Source organism: Oncorhynchus masou, chromosome 15, assembly GCF_036934945.1.
Source record: "Oncorhynchus masou masou isolate Uvic2021 chromosome 15, UVic_Omas_1.1, whole genome shotgun sequence".
Taxonomy (NCBI): Eukaryota; Metazoa; Chordata; class Actinopteri; order Salmoniformes; family Salmonidae; genus Oncorhynchus; species Oncorhynchus masou.
The window spans coordinates 36,738,860-36,753,708 of NC_088226.1; the positions used below are offsets into that span (position 1 = coordinate 36,738,860).

Sequence of the window (14,849 nt, forward strand, 5' to 3'; positions counted from 1 at the left end):
ACTATGTTGACTCTTTTGCAATGGGAAATAATTTTATTTCACTAATTTGTGGGCGTGGTCGAAAGGGAATGACATCATTCGAGGTGAATATCGACTCACCTGAGATAAGACACAAGTATAAAATGTACTCATTCAATCCATTGTTATGTTCACAATATACAATATAACATAACTATATTTATTAGATGGAGTCCTCTGGGTCAAGGGTCGGCAACAGGCGGCCCGGGGACCAAAACAGGCCCACAATTGATTATGTTTTTGCCCCCGAAAGAGTTTTGCAAAAACATATACACTGAACAAATATATAAAAGGCAACATAGATTTTACTGAGTTACAGTTCATATAAGGAAATCAATCAATTTAAATAAATTCATTAGGCCCTAATCTATGGCTTTCACATGACTGGGAATACAGATATGCATCTGTTGATCACAGATACCTTAACAAAAGGTAGGGACGTGGATCAGATAACCAGTCAGTATCTGGTGTGACCACCATTTGCTTCATGCAGCGCAACACATTTCCTTCGCATAGAGTTGATCTGGCTGTTGATTGTGGCCTGTGGAATGTGGTCCCACTCCTCTTCAATGGCTATGTGAAGTTGCTGGATATTGGCAGAAGCTGGAACACGCTGTCGTACACGTCGATCCTGAGAATCCCAAATATGCTCAATGGGTGACATGTCTGGTGAGTATGCAGGCCCTGGAAGAACTGGGACATTTTCAGCTTCTGCCAATATTTTCAGCTTGACAGTTTGTGCAGAAATTCCACGGTTGTGCAAACCCACAGTTTCATCAGTTGGCCGGGAGGCTGGTCTCAGACGATCCCGCGGGTGAAGAAGCCAGATGTGGAGGTCCACAGCTGTCGTGGTTACACGTATTCTGCGGTTTTGAGGCCGGTTGGACGTACTGCCAAATTCTCTAAAATGACATTGGTGGCGACTTATGGTAGAGAAATGAACATTCAATTATCTGGCAACAGTTCTGGTGGTCATTCCTGTAGTCACCTTTCCAATTGCACACTCCCTCAAAACTTGAGACATCTGTGGCATTATGTTGTGTTACAAAACTGATAATTTTAGAGTGGCCTTTTATTGTCCCCAACACAAGGTGCACCTGTGTAATGATCATGCTGTTTAACCAGCTTCTTGCCACAACTGTCACAGGTGGATGTATTATCTTGGCAAATGAGAAGTACTCACTAACAGGAATGTCAATAAATTTGTGAACAAAATTTGTTATTTCAGTTCATGAAACATGGGACCAACAGTCTATATGTTGTGTTTATATTGTTTATCAGTATATACTGTATACTATACAAATAATCTGTAGGTTAGGAGACACTCACACACACTGTATATTACAGCCCTGGTTTAAGAAATGAAAATACATTTTGATTATGGTAAATATACAATGTGGTTGTGCATTGAGCTTGAGGAAAATAACTGTTCACAAAGTTATAAGTCGCTCTGGATAAGAGCGTCTGCTAAATGACTTAAATGTAAATGTAAATGTTGAGTGTCTTGAAAAAAGGGACTACTGCTCCTTTAAGAAAATAGTTTTACGACAATATTTTAGGGTATTAAAAATTTTACGGCAATAGTGATTCAAAATGGAGTAACCAGCAAAATCATCAAGGTTGCTTGCTAATTAGCTAGGGCATTATATTCCTATCTCTAAAGTTAAATTAAACGTATTACTAGCTGATGTAATCCTTTCATCGGTATGGTTGATAAGAAGAAACCAGACTCGTTCCATTACTTCATGAGTTACGATGATCTGAGTGACAGTAGCGATAGTAACAGCAGCGATTCTGATGAACAGGGCCAGAAGAAATCGAGAGGAAAGGGGGAGGACGATGCTACTGGAAGCGGCAACAAATCTCCCCAACACGGGACCAAGCGGGCGGTTAGTGGAGCTCCTCTACCCAAACCCGACGAGCTCTTCAAGTCGGTTGCCAAGCCATCCTTCCTGTACAACCCATTGAATAAACAGATAGATTGGGAGAGCCGCGCCGTGAAAGCTCCCGAAGAGGTACTGTAAAAATACGAAGCTAGCTAGCATTTCGTTGCTATGTAACTAGCCAGCTAATTCCCACAGCGATACAACAATATAGCAGCTACTGCTAGTAGCTAACGTTAGTGTAGTGTTACATTAGCCAGTGAAACACCACTGTACTGTATTCTACCAGCTAGATAACGTTAGTTTTACAAGCAAGCTAAACTACAGTGTTGCCACAGGTTTAGAGAGAAAAAGTAATTATTTTTGTAGACACTCCGCCATGGTTCCTTGGACAAAGGCTGCTATGAGGAAAATGAATGGCGGTTTTAGGATAAAAGCAGAAAATAATGTATGTGGTAATCACAGGCTTTGATCTTATACATTTTGTTCTGTGAGATAACCTTCATCAGCTAAAGTAATTTTTTGTGATTAAAAAAAATAATTGTGGTAATAAAAAACATATCACAAAAGTTTCATAATTCATAAAGGTCTCGTTAACTGACCTCTATTATCTCATATAACAAAACGTATACGACCTCCTAAACCTGTATTAAGCTTAGACTTAATTTTCGGCGTTTATTCCCAAACCCTCTTTTTTTGCCATAGGGATGGCTGAACAAACCAGAGTTAATTTATTTCCGTGTTTTAGGACTACAAGTTGGAGAGTTCTTCTTTGCTCTATTGGCGATCACACAATTTAATGTGCATTCCGCCATCTACAGTGTGGGATGGAAACAGGATTCCCACAAATGCAATTAAATACCAAAACTATCAAACTAACAGTAAATAAACTAAATCAAACCTTTTCTGTTAATAAAAAAAACCCAGATCTCATCCCAACAAAGGCTCAAGAGGAACCTGGGAGGTCTGGTCTTCTGGCGCAAATAACCCTTGCAAGTCTTCAGATTTACAATCATTAAGTCCCAAAAACATTTATTGGCGCTCCGGTACTGCTTGCCATGCGGAAGTAGAGAAAAGTCTATGACTAGGGTGGCTTGGGTCTTTGACAATTTTTTAGGGCTGTACAGGTTGTAACTGTGGCCATGAACGCCACAAAATCCACATTTTTAACACACAGGGTACCTTTTGACTTGCAGCTACGCTGTGGTGCATCACTTGTTTTCTCAATTCTGTTAATCCCCTCTACATAGGAGCTTTGATTGACCGCTCTAACGTTTGCCACCTCAATCTCCTTCACCCTTACAGGGCACTCCAGGAACTTGGGATCATGATCCCCACCACAATTGCAACACCGTCGTTCTTCTACACACCGTTCTTCAATATACTCTCTCCATCTGCACACACTATCCTTTACAATTCTTACACTGCAATGGTTTGGGGACGAAAGCTCTTACAGCGTATCTTACATAACAAAGCTTCACATGCGTAGGTATTTGCTCTTTATCAAAAAACAACAGGACTGACAGACTTTCTTATTTTTCTCCATTCACCCAGCGGGTCAGACGCCAGGCACCAACCACACCAGGAATTTTCTTCAGGGATTCAACCTGAACATCCGTCTTCACCCCTGAGATGACTCCTCTGACTGGTGCTCTACTCCGAAGTTCAAAACACACCACCTGTTGTCTGGATTCTCACTGCAACCTTCCTCTGTTCTTTGGAAATACAATTAATCCAAATAAGACCACTCCTGGTAACTATGACCGACTACTTTTCCGAACGCATACTTCACCATTTTTGACATCTGAAACGGGTCTCCCACATATGCTTTCTTACTCGGCAAATGCATCCCAACAAGTAATTATCATTCTCATTCATACAAGTATCCTCCACTCCAATTTTAGACACTTTCCTTTTTGTTCCAGTTTTTCGATACTACTATTGTCCATTCAGAACATTCGCCTTCACCAACTTTGCTTGACGCGCTGCTTGATTCAAACTCATCATCCACTTCCGCTAACTTTCCACGGCTCGTCAACTGGCAAGCTCTATTCCAGGGATTTTCAAGCTTTACTTGACTGCCAGCTCATCTGCTATAATGGCTAGCAGATTGTAACGGCTAATGTGATGCTCCATTAATGTTACAGGATAGGTACTGTTTGGCGTAGCAGAGAATTTTCGACCAAGCTGAACTTTACTATGCCATCTTTGTTCTCGATTCGGCCAAACATGTATCTTTTCAAATGTCTGTGTCAAGTTGCAGGTGGTTCGTTAGAATTTATAAAATGCCCCATTTATTAAAATACATGTTTTACTCTATGAAGCAATCCAACAATATGTATGCCTCCATTTGTGGACTAAGTGAAATGCTCTTCCCAACAATGCAAAGAAAAAATAATAGTAGAAAAGTAAAACACGTATATACTGATGTATTTATTATTACAAGGGGTACCAGTACCGAGTAGATGTGCAGGGGTAAGAAGTTTGAAGTAGATTTGTACATTTAACTAGGAATAAAGTGACAGGTGGTAAATGGAAGTAACAATGTATGTGATGAGTTAAGGTCAAAGAAGATCGTCTGGGTAGCTATTTGGTTAACTATTTAACTAACTCTTTAGCAGTCTTATGACTTGGGGGTAGAAGCTTTTCAGGGTCTTGTTGGATCCAGTCTTCGCGCATCTGTATTGCTTGCTGTGTGGTAGCAGAGAGAACTGTCTATGACTTGGGTGTCTGGAGACTTTTACAATTGTTAGGGCCTTCCTCTGCCTGGTATCTTGGATGGCAGAGGGTTTGACCCAGTGATATATATAGGGCAGTATACACTACCCTCTGTACTGCCTTGCGGTCAGATGCCAAGCGGTTGCCATACCAAGTGGTGATGCAGCCAGCCAAGATGCTCTTAATGGTGCAGCTGTAGAACTTTTTGAGGATCTGATGGCCCATGCCAAATCTTTTCTGCTTCCTGAGGAGGGAAAGGTGTTGTCATGCCATTTTCACGACTGTGTTGGTGTGTTTGGACCTTGATAGATCCCTTAGTGATGTGGACACTGAGGAACTTGAAGCTCTTGACCCGCTCCACTACAGCCCCATCAATCTGAATGGGGGCGTACTCAGCCCTCCGTTTCCTGTAGGCCACATTGCCAGGTCTATGACCTCCTCCCTATAGGCTATCACGACGTCGGGGATCAGACCTTCCACCGTCGTTTCATCTGCAAATTTAATGATGGCTTTGGAGTCAAGCATGGACACGCAGTCATGGGTGAATAGGGAGTACAGGAGGGGACTGAGCACACACCCCTGAGGGGCCCCCGTGTTGAGGGTCAGCGTGGCGGATGTTGTTGCCTTTCCTCACCACGAGGGGGTGTCCCATCAGGAAGTCCAGGATCCAGTTGCAAAGGGGTGTGTTCAGTCCCAGGGTCCTTAGCTTAGTGATCTTAGAGGGCACTATGGTGTTGAATGCTGAGCTGTAGTCAATGAATAGCATTCTCACGTAGGTGTTCCTTCTGTCTAAGTGGGAAAGGGACATGTGGAGTGCAACAGTAGCGGTGCATGGGTGAAATCACTGGAGGAGCCAAGCCAGAAATAAATAAGCCGTATTACAACCTATGTTGTGATAATTGTGTTTGCTCTATACCGTTAGTTCATTTGCCTTGCGACCATGATATATAGTCCTAAGGCTGAGACACGAAGAAAACAGTGGCAGAATAGATTAAACCACACCTTTGTTTCATCACAATACCGGATGGCAACCTCTGTCCGGTGAAGTCCACAAAGCATATTGCATGGAACAAACAGTTACATAACCTGCAAGTTGGTTTTTTTTCCTGACATTTTCAGACCACTAAATAACTATTGATTTAGAATCACAGTTAGCGCAAGTCGCAAAGAAAACAGGAGCTACCTCCACTATTCCATCACCATTTCAACTTTAACATTTCAACATCATTAAATCACCTATGCTTATTTGTCTACAGTGACAACTAAAAGAAACAAAAAAACAATTTAGTCCAATGAACTTAAGCTAAAGATGAGGTGGCTGTCCATGGTTCTGATTTGTGTGTTTGCGTGCATTCTTGACTCTGTCATACAGTACAAGCCAGTACTCTCTGGCTTCCATTGCATTCAATGCTACGGACATCAACAATGTCATACTCTTTATGACCAGATAGCATCAGATAATGGCCTACGGAGACAGGGTTGCCGTTTCTCCGGTGAGATACATTCAGCCTCTTGCGAATTGAAGGAAAATTATGAAAACACAGACAAAATATATATATATATATATATATATTTTTTTTCAAGGTCAATTTTTTGGGGGGAAGCTTGGCATCCATGAATATACGCCACTGGGGTGCAATAGAGATTACGTCATCTGTGGATCTGTTAGGGCGAATGGGAGTGGGTACAGGGTGTCTGGGATGATGGTGTTGATGTGAGCCTTGACCAACCTTTCAAAGCAATTCATGGCTACAGATGTGAGTGCTACAGGGTGATAGTCATTTAAACAGGTTACTTTGGCGTTCTTGGGCACAAGATCTTGTCTCATTGATCGAGACACTTTGGGGTGGACCCACCTGTCTCAAATCAATGAGAGAAGATTTTAAATAGACAAGATGGAGGCGTACATATTGTTGGATTACTTCATGGAGCAAAACATTTCATTTTTAAAATAAAGGAGCATTTTCTCAATTCAAAAGAACCACCTGCAGCTGGAGCAGATCATTTTGATTTGACACAGACATTTTAGAAGATAAATGTTTGGCCAACGGATCTTAACCGTTAATCGGTTTTAGATGCTGAAAATATATTTGACCGGTCATGCTTTAGTGGGAATTAATTTTCTCGACTGTATTTTCATTAGTCGTCATGTATCTTATTTATCACACGCACAAAGCATACAGAAACTAGTTTGAGGATCGGAATAGCCTTTCACCTGAGAGCAGCTCCTCGAAAAGCTGGTACTAGAGTGAAATGTGTTTTTTATAAACCCAGTCATTGTGCAACAAATTCTAATTGCAGTCGCGTGTTAACCTTGTGGTCAACCTTTTGATGACCACAATTTTAAAAATAGCTATTTTCGCAATTCGAGAGCATAAGCTATAGTCAGGCTATCAGTTCGTCACCCACCACATTACCACGGTTGAGGCAGTATCATTCTTTGAAACCTGAACGTTTGACTTCAAATAATGAGGAATGTCTTACCTTGCTTCAAAGTAGTTTAGCAAAAATCCAACCATAGAAATGTGGATTACTCATGCCAATTACCAGCATTTCTCTCCTATTTGTTTTCATATCAACTTTTTTTTATCAACAAGCCAATGGCACAATCCTAGTCATATTAGCAGCACATCCTAGTTGTTGCTATTAGATTCAGCCTCTTTTTTTTTCTAAATTGCTGATAGTAATTTTAATCTCTGTCATATATGAAACCGCTCGCATTAAGTGCACTGTTTAGAACAGTGTTTTCCTGCGAATTGCATTTTGGTAAATGTTTGAAAAGGGAGGTTTGATGAGTTGCTTCATTACAGCAGTTGTGTGTTCAATAATAGGCTTTAGCCTTTTGAGCGTTAGATGATAGGCTTGCTATTGTTGCTTTGTTTTCATTCAAATTAATCTCTTAATGAAAATGTCCATTCCTTGTATTACATGGATAGTATTTTCTGTTAGTCATGTCATTTGACAGTTTGGAAAATGTTCTGCTGTTTATTGCCCAGTTAACTTCTTGATACTACCCATCCCGTATCCGGGATCGTGAATACAGCCTCAGGCTCATTAGCATAACGCAACGTTAACGATTTCTGAAAATCGCAAATGAAATGAAACTAATATGCCTGCTCTCAAGCTTAGCCTTTTCTTAACAACACTGTCATCTCAGATTTTCAAAATATGCTTTTGAACCATAGCAAATCAAGCATTTGTGTAAGAGTATTGCTAGCTAGCTTAGCATTTAGCGTAGCATTTAGCACGCAACATTTTCACAAAAACCAGAAAACCAAATAAATAAAATCATTTACCTTTGAAGAACTTCGGATGTTGTCAATGAGGAGACTCTCAGTTACATAGCAAATGTTCAGTTTTTCCTGAAAGAATCTTTGTGTAGGAGAAATCGCTCCGTTTTGTACATCGCATCTGGCTACCAAAACAAACCGAAAATTCAATTCAGTCACCTACAACGTCAAACTTTTTCCGAATTAACTACATAATATCGACCGAAACATGGCAAACGTTGTTTGGAATCAATCCTCAAGGTGTTTTTTCACATATCTCTTCATTGATATATCGTTCGTAGAAGCTTGCTTTCCTCTCTGAATCCCATGGAAAAATACTGGCAGCTGACTTTTGCGCACCAATTTCGGCGCAGGACACCGGGCGGACACCTGGTAAATGTGGTCTCTTATGGTCAATCTTCCAATGATCTGCCTACAAATACGTCACAATGCTGCAGACACCTTGGGGAAACGACAGAAAGGGTTGACTCACTCCTCTCGCATTCACAGCCATATAAGGAGACAATGGAAAACAGAGCCTCAAAAATCCTGCTGATTTCCTGGATGCCGTCTCATCTTGGTTTTGCCTGAAGCTCACGTTCTAGGGCACGCACAGAAAATATCTTGGTAGTTCTGGACACGTCAGAGTGTTTTCTTTCGAAAGCTATCAATTATATGCATAGTCGAGCATCTTTTTGTGACAAAATATCTTGTTTAAAACGGGAACGTTTTTCATCCAAAAATGAAATAGCGCCCCCATAGCATCAAGAGGTTAAGGACTATAAATTAAGCATATAGGAGTACCTATTTCTTTGTTAACTGCTCGACACAGAATAGCCACATGTGCGCACTCCCTCAAATCGTTTGGAGAAAATATCCTTGCTATTTTATTCAGCTTTGTTCAATTGAATTCTTCATGAATTAAAATAATGCCACGGAATTCTAATCAAATCTTTTCTGCTAATTGAACTAGTTTAGCCTACAGCCAAATGGCATAGCCAGATCAGGACCTAATTTCAGGACAACTCCGAGTATGGTGTTCTGTTCTTCTGAAATGGACAACATTTTCTTAAAATCATGTTTATTTAGACCTGTCTAAAATAAATAATGGATGTATTGTGAAGATGTAGTCTATATTACATGGATTTATTAGACTTTTTAAAATGTAGATGTTCCAAAGGTCTCCATCAGTGGCTTGTAGGCCAGGAAGCCAGGAGATGCTAAATATTTGTTTATTAACAATCAATTACCGTGAAACCGGCAATTATTTGCTTGACAATCACCAGCTGATGAGATTTTGTGACCGCCACAGCCCTAGAACCGGCACGCCTGGCACAGATCATACAACGCTCAGTCGCTTAGGTCACTCGCTTTGCCCATTCTAACATTCAATTAAACAGTAACTGAATGTCTCGATGCCTGTCTACCTGCATTATATTGCAAGCCACGGCCACGTGATTCACTGTCTGTAGGCACAAACTATTTTTTTGTGAATGGGGTTTACCTAGCCACAGTGTATATGTTTTGTCACATACACCGGATAGGTGTTGTATTATAACCCCATGCATTGTAAACCTTACCCTTAAGGCACAGATGAATAGGGGAACCCTTTTTGTTTGTTTTTTAAGTAAAAGGGTAGTTGATTATGATTATCTTTTGCCTGCAGCCTGCCAAGGAGTTCAAGATGTGGAAGACAAATGCGGTGCCCCCTCCTCAGAGTTACGCCACAGAAACGGAGAAGCCCAAGAAGGGAGCTCCCCCAGGTATGGACATGGCCATAAAGTGGTCCAACATCTACGAGGATAACGGAGAAGACGCTCCACAGCCTCACATGGGCAACGCTGTCTTCCTGCCCACAGAGGAACAGCCATCAGATTCAGGTAGGGGGAAACAATATCTGTATGCCTGACCAGGGTCTGCCTGCTTAGTATAGGCAAAAATACTGATAACTAACCCAAGATTTATCATTGGTGTTCTTTCAAATTGGAGCAAATGAAGAAAAATGGGCAGAAACGAGCAAGAACTAGCAAGATCCTATTGGTGCGTTTTATTATGTATTTGCATATTTCTGTTAGGGAGCGCCTACTGAAACACACTTACTCAGCATACCAGGTGATGCACACTCACTCACACAAAAGTCACTCATACACACTCAAAGCCAATGCTGCTTTCCCATCTCGTAGAGACATTGAACCACTGGTCACTTCCCGTTTGGTCACTGTATCCCCGACCATAGTGTATTCTAATATTTCTACTACTCTAAATTGTATTTAGTTGTATGGTTTATACATACCATTTATTTATATACTGGATTGTGAGTGTGCAAAGCTGTCATCAAGGCCAAGGGTGGCTACTTTGAAGATTCTCAAATATAAAATATATTTAGATTTTTCGGTTACTACATGATTCCATGTGTTATTTCATAGTTTTGTCTTCACTATTATTCTTCAATATAGAAAATATAAAAAATAAAGAGTTGGGTTGTTAATTGGATTCGTCCCACCATTCTTAGTTTTGCTTTTTGTTGTATTTTTCGTACAATTGTAATTGTTTGACATCCGACTGCCTTGTTAGGAGCTAGTTAGTTCATTGCACTGCTATAACACCTGCTAAACTGTGTATGCGACCCAATAAACTTACATTTACCCTTGCACTCCCAAGCAATGCAATTTTTAAAAAACTTTTAGAAAGGGTCAAGTAAGTATTTAGCGGCGAAGTTCTAAACGGATGCTTCAGATTTATAGCCCCTGTGATTTGTCTGGGTTTCCCCTTTTGTCTGTGGTATAGCTTCCATCTTATTTGGTACTACCCGAGGTACATTGTACAAGTTCATACAGCTGCTTGAGCCAGGGCCCAATGACTCGCAAACCGACATTACTGCTCGCTTGACAACGTACTAGCCAGTTGACAACGTACTAGCCAGTTGACAACGTACTAGCCAGTTGACAACGTACTAGCCAGTTGACTTCGTACTAGCCAGTTGACTTCGTACTAGCCAGTTGACTTCGTACTAGCCAGTTGACAACGTACTAGCCAGTTGACAACGTACTAGCCAGTTGACAACGTACTAGCCTGTTGACAACGTACTAGCCTGTTGACAACGTACTAGCCTGTTGACAACGTACTAGCCAGTTGACAACGTACTAGCCAGTTGTGCCACTGAGAAGTTAGCAATTCTGTGACGCGAGTGGAGACATTTCAAGCTGTGGAGTGAACTTACGCCACGCCACCATCTTTAACTCTTGTATCTGCTTATCTGCCTGGGTTCTATATCTATGCCTGCACATCTCTCAATGACTTTCATACAGAAAATAATGACTCTCTCTCCCGCTCTGATAAACAGTAACTTGATATTTATAGCAGGGGGGAAATCGGTGGTGGTTAGGCAAGACTTAGGCACAGTAGGTGGCTATGCAATCTCAGTTCATTTCTGAATTACAATTCTGACGTGCTGTTTTCTCCCTGTTGTAGACGAGGACGGAGACAAGGCATCCGTGTCAGCAAAAAAGAGGAGGGTAGAGAGCTTCCAACAGAAGGAGAAGAGGAAGCGGGATCTGGGCCAGGCCACCTCTGACAAGAGTTTCGTAGAGGAAGAGAAGAGGATTCTCAGGCAGAACGCAGACTGAGGCCTAGATCTGGTTGAAACCTGGGCTTTGATTTGGGTTTTGATCCAAAGTCTGGGTACACTAACCCTCAGGGACTGTCCTACAGCTTTCCCCCTCAGACACCCTCACACTCCTCTCTCTTCTCCCGTGTCCAGCCCCTGGTTATGTGAATGGTCTAGTGCTCGTCTACCCAGTACACATGATATAGATGTTATTGTTATTGAAACATTTGAACTGTTATTTGTAATCTCTTGGTATATCTTTGACGCGCATATTATCCAGACACTAGTGGAAAACGCATTTATTCCTGAGTTTGTGTGTCTGTAAGGTATTGTCCAATGTTTTCGTTGTAAATAGATGACTACCTGACCTACATATTATTGGCTTGATTTGGATGAATATCTTTGAACTGCTTTGGGGGAAATCAAAAATGGGTTAATTTGGATCATGGGTAGATTTTTTTTATTTTTTATGTGGCTTTTTATTTTTGAAAAGCAAGAAATGTACGGTAAAGACATTGCATTATTAGTGTGTCTGTTGGCGAGAACATTGATTGCGGTCAAGAAAGACTGCATTTGATAGACTGATTGAAACCAAGTGGATAACTTTTCATTTACATAAAATATCCACCTGATGGCGCCATTGGGCCACATTTGGTACACAACCTTTTCACTGGAGGGAAAGGCTCATTTGCAGTAGTAGTAACTTATGTTGCCGTGTCTTTTACTGCGTCTGTACAATATGTATACAGTTAACCACACACTGACAGTTTTTAATGTCAGTTTTTTAGTAAATTCCCTTGTCACACACAACTGATGCAATAAAGGGAATGTTAAAGACTTGTTGATTAGCTTTCATTCTTTAGCTTGACCAAAGAAGTCTACTGTACATTGACGCGAAAGCTAAATGGTCAATCAAGCATAAGTGTAATGAACAAAGCAAAAATGTTGAGTGAGACACCAGGGGGGAGCAAGGTGACATATTGTGAAACGAGTGTGAAAAGAGTCACTTGGAACATTTTACCACATGCTGTACTGGCAGTGTACTTCAGATAAGTAAAGGATGTTTTGCGTGACTGGAAACACCTGTGAAATGATTCCGTCTGTTAAACATTACTTTAACTCTATTTTTATTTTATTTCCTTAGCCCTCAAGTGCTTTATAGCTAGTCATTTCCAAATAAACTACACACTGCTGGTATGGACATACTGTTTATGAATAGATGGTTCCTATTATCATACATTGTTCATATTCCGCATTTCATTCTAAGGTTTAACATGGGTGTATTTGACATTTTGTAACTTGTTTTTTTGAGAATGTGACATGCATGAAATGTGCATTTCCTATTCTGAAATGTACAGTAGTCAATGGAGCAAATATAATGGGTGATTTAGCCCTGGGGGGGGTGTTTCCGCAATTCTTAACTGCAACTGTTCTGTGATCAGAGGAATTCCTGCCATATCGGTCATCGACCGCTAATCTGAAATACTGGTAAATATGCTTTTGATCATATTCCTGTTCCAGGTATGTGCCTGGCCTTCCCTGAAATGTGTACCAGATCCAGCTCTGGAGCAGGAGACTGATTTTCAATCATCCATATTTGCGGTTGGTGTAACTCTTCTCCCCTGACTCGGTGGATGACCAGCAAAGTAACATCCATCAATGTTCAAGATAGTGAATGCCTCACACAAGACGTGGGTTTTGCAATGTAGTGTGGAAATTCACATGTACGACTGGGAGGAAGGAAAGAATGCCTGTCAGCAATGCATAAGCCATATCCAGTCCATGACCGTCTCACTGGTGGGGAAGGCTAATTTGCTCTAGTGGTACAGTGCCTTCAGAATGTAAGTATTACCTCTTGACTTATTCAAAAGTGCGAGGCATTGGACAACTTTCCTGGTCTTCGTGGTTAAATCTGTCTTTGAAATTCACTGCTCGACTGAGGGACATTACAGATAATTGTACGTGTGGGGTACAGAGAGGTCATTAAAAAAATAATGTTTAACAGTATTATTGCACACACAGTTAGTCACACAACTTATTATGTGTCTTTGTTAAGCACATTTTTACTCTCGGAACTTGTTTAGGGTTGCCATAACAAAGGGGTTGAATACTTATTGACTCGACTTTTCAGCTTTAAATGTTTTATTAATAAGTAAAAATGTCCTAAAACAATTCCAATTTGACTAAATGGGGTATTGTGTGTAGGCCAGTGACACAATCTTAATTTAATCCATTTTAAATTCAGACTAACAGCAACATTTGGATAAAGTCAAGAGGTATGAATACCTTCTGAAGGTACTGTATATTTAGTTAATGTAGCAGACGCTCTTATCACACCACAGTGCCATCACTGTTTATACCAATGCAGGGTGAAAGGGGTCCACAAAATGGTGAACTGCTATTAAAAATGGTATAGAAAATTATTTTGAAAAAACAAATTACAGCTCATGAAAGTATCTTGTTACAAAATACATTGGAGTGTAGTTCAGCCCAATGTAATTAAATGTACAAAATACTCCTAAGTAATTGAAATACTGCCAATCGGTCTACATAACATTTTCTTTCCAAATTATATACTGTCTATACACACCACCTACTTATACTCTGGATTCTGGCACATGCTCAGCTCACTCTAAAATATTTACTCTAGGTTGTTGATTGGACCCATTCTGTCATTTCTTGATTTCTTCTTGAGATTTTTGTGATTATTTGTGTGTTCATATAGTACTTGCTAGACATTTTACTGCATTGTTGACGCTAGTAACAAGTGTTTCGCTGCACCTGCTATAACACCTGCAAATCTGTGTATGCGACCTATGACCTTTTTGTTTTTCTGAATTCAGATGAATTCATCCATCACCAGTGAACTACTCCAAGTGTAGATTATTATTTTATTTTTTACAAGCGGGCATGACATGACACAGCATGCAACACGTTTACTGTAAGGTCAAGCAGGCCTATGTCCTCTTTAAGTGTAGATTTATTAAAACATCACTTAGTGATTTACTAGGCATGATATGAGACATTTACTGTAAGGTCAAGTATATGTCTCCTGTAAATGTCATGTATAAGTCAAACGTCCCTTATTATATGCCTGATAAGTGAACAACTCCCAAGTGTAATGTTGTATCACATGACATCCTGTACAGTCTGTTGTGTGTCACATATCCAGTAAAGTCAAGCCCTGATGATGATGTCCTGGAAAACAAGAGTGCCCTCTGGGACGAGACCTCTTTAATCCATAGCTCTGGGTGTTGCTACCTTGCTCTTAAAAGTCCTTAACTACTCATTTCTATTGACCCTATACCTTAGTGATATGGACATACTTCGTGAATGAAGACCTTGATTGATTTC

The 14,849-nt window shown here is 40.5% G+C and overlaps 1 protein-coding gene across 1 annotated transcript; it reads left to right on the forward strand.

Annotated features, from left to right (window-relative positions):
* The first annotated feature begins 1,605 nt into the window (after positions 1-1,605).
* Positions 1,606-12,698, forward strand: LOC135556196 (UPF0690 protein C1orf52 homolog). The gene is made up of 3 exons (XM_064989192.1): positions 1,606-2,033; positions 9,555-9,768; positions 11,360-12,698. The coding sequence occupies exons 1-3, from the start codon at positions 1,725-1,727 to the stop codon at positions 11,512-11,514; spliced, it is 678 nt and encodes a 225-aa protein (XP_064845264.1). The 5' UTR covers positions 1,606-1,724; the 3' UTR covers positions 11,515-12,698.
* Positions 12,699-14,849: the final 2,151 nt, after the last annotated feature.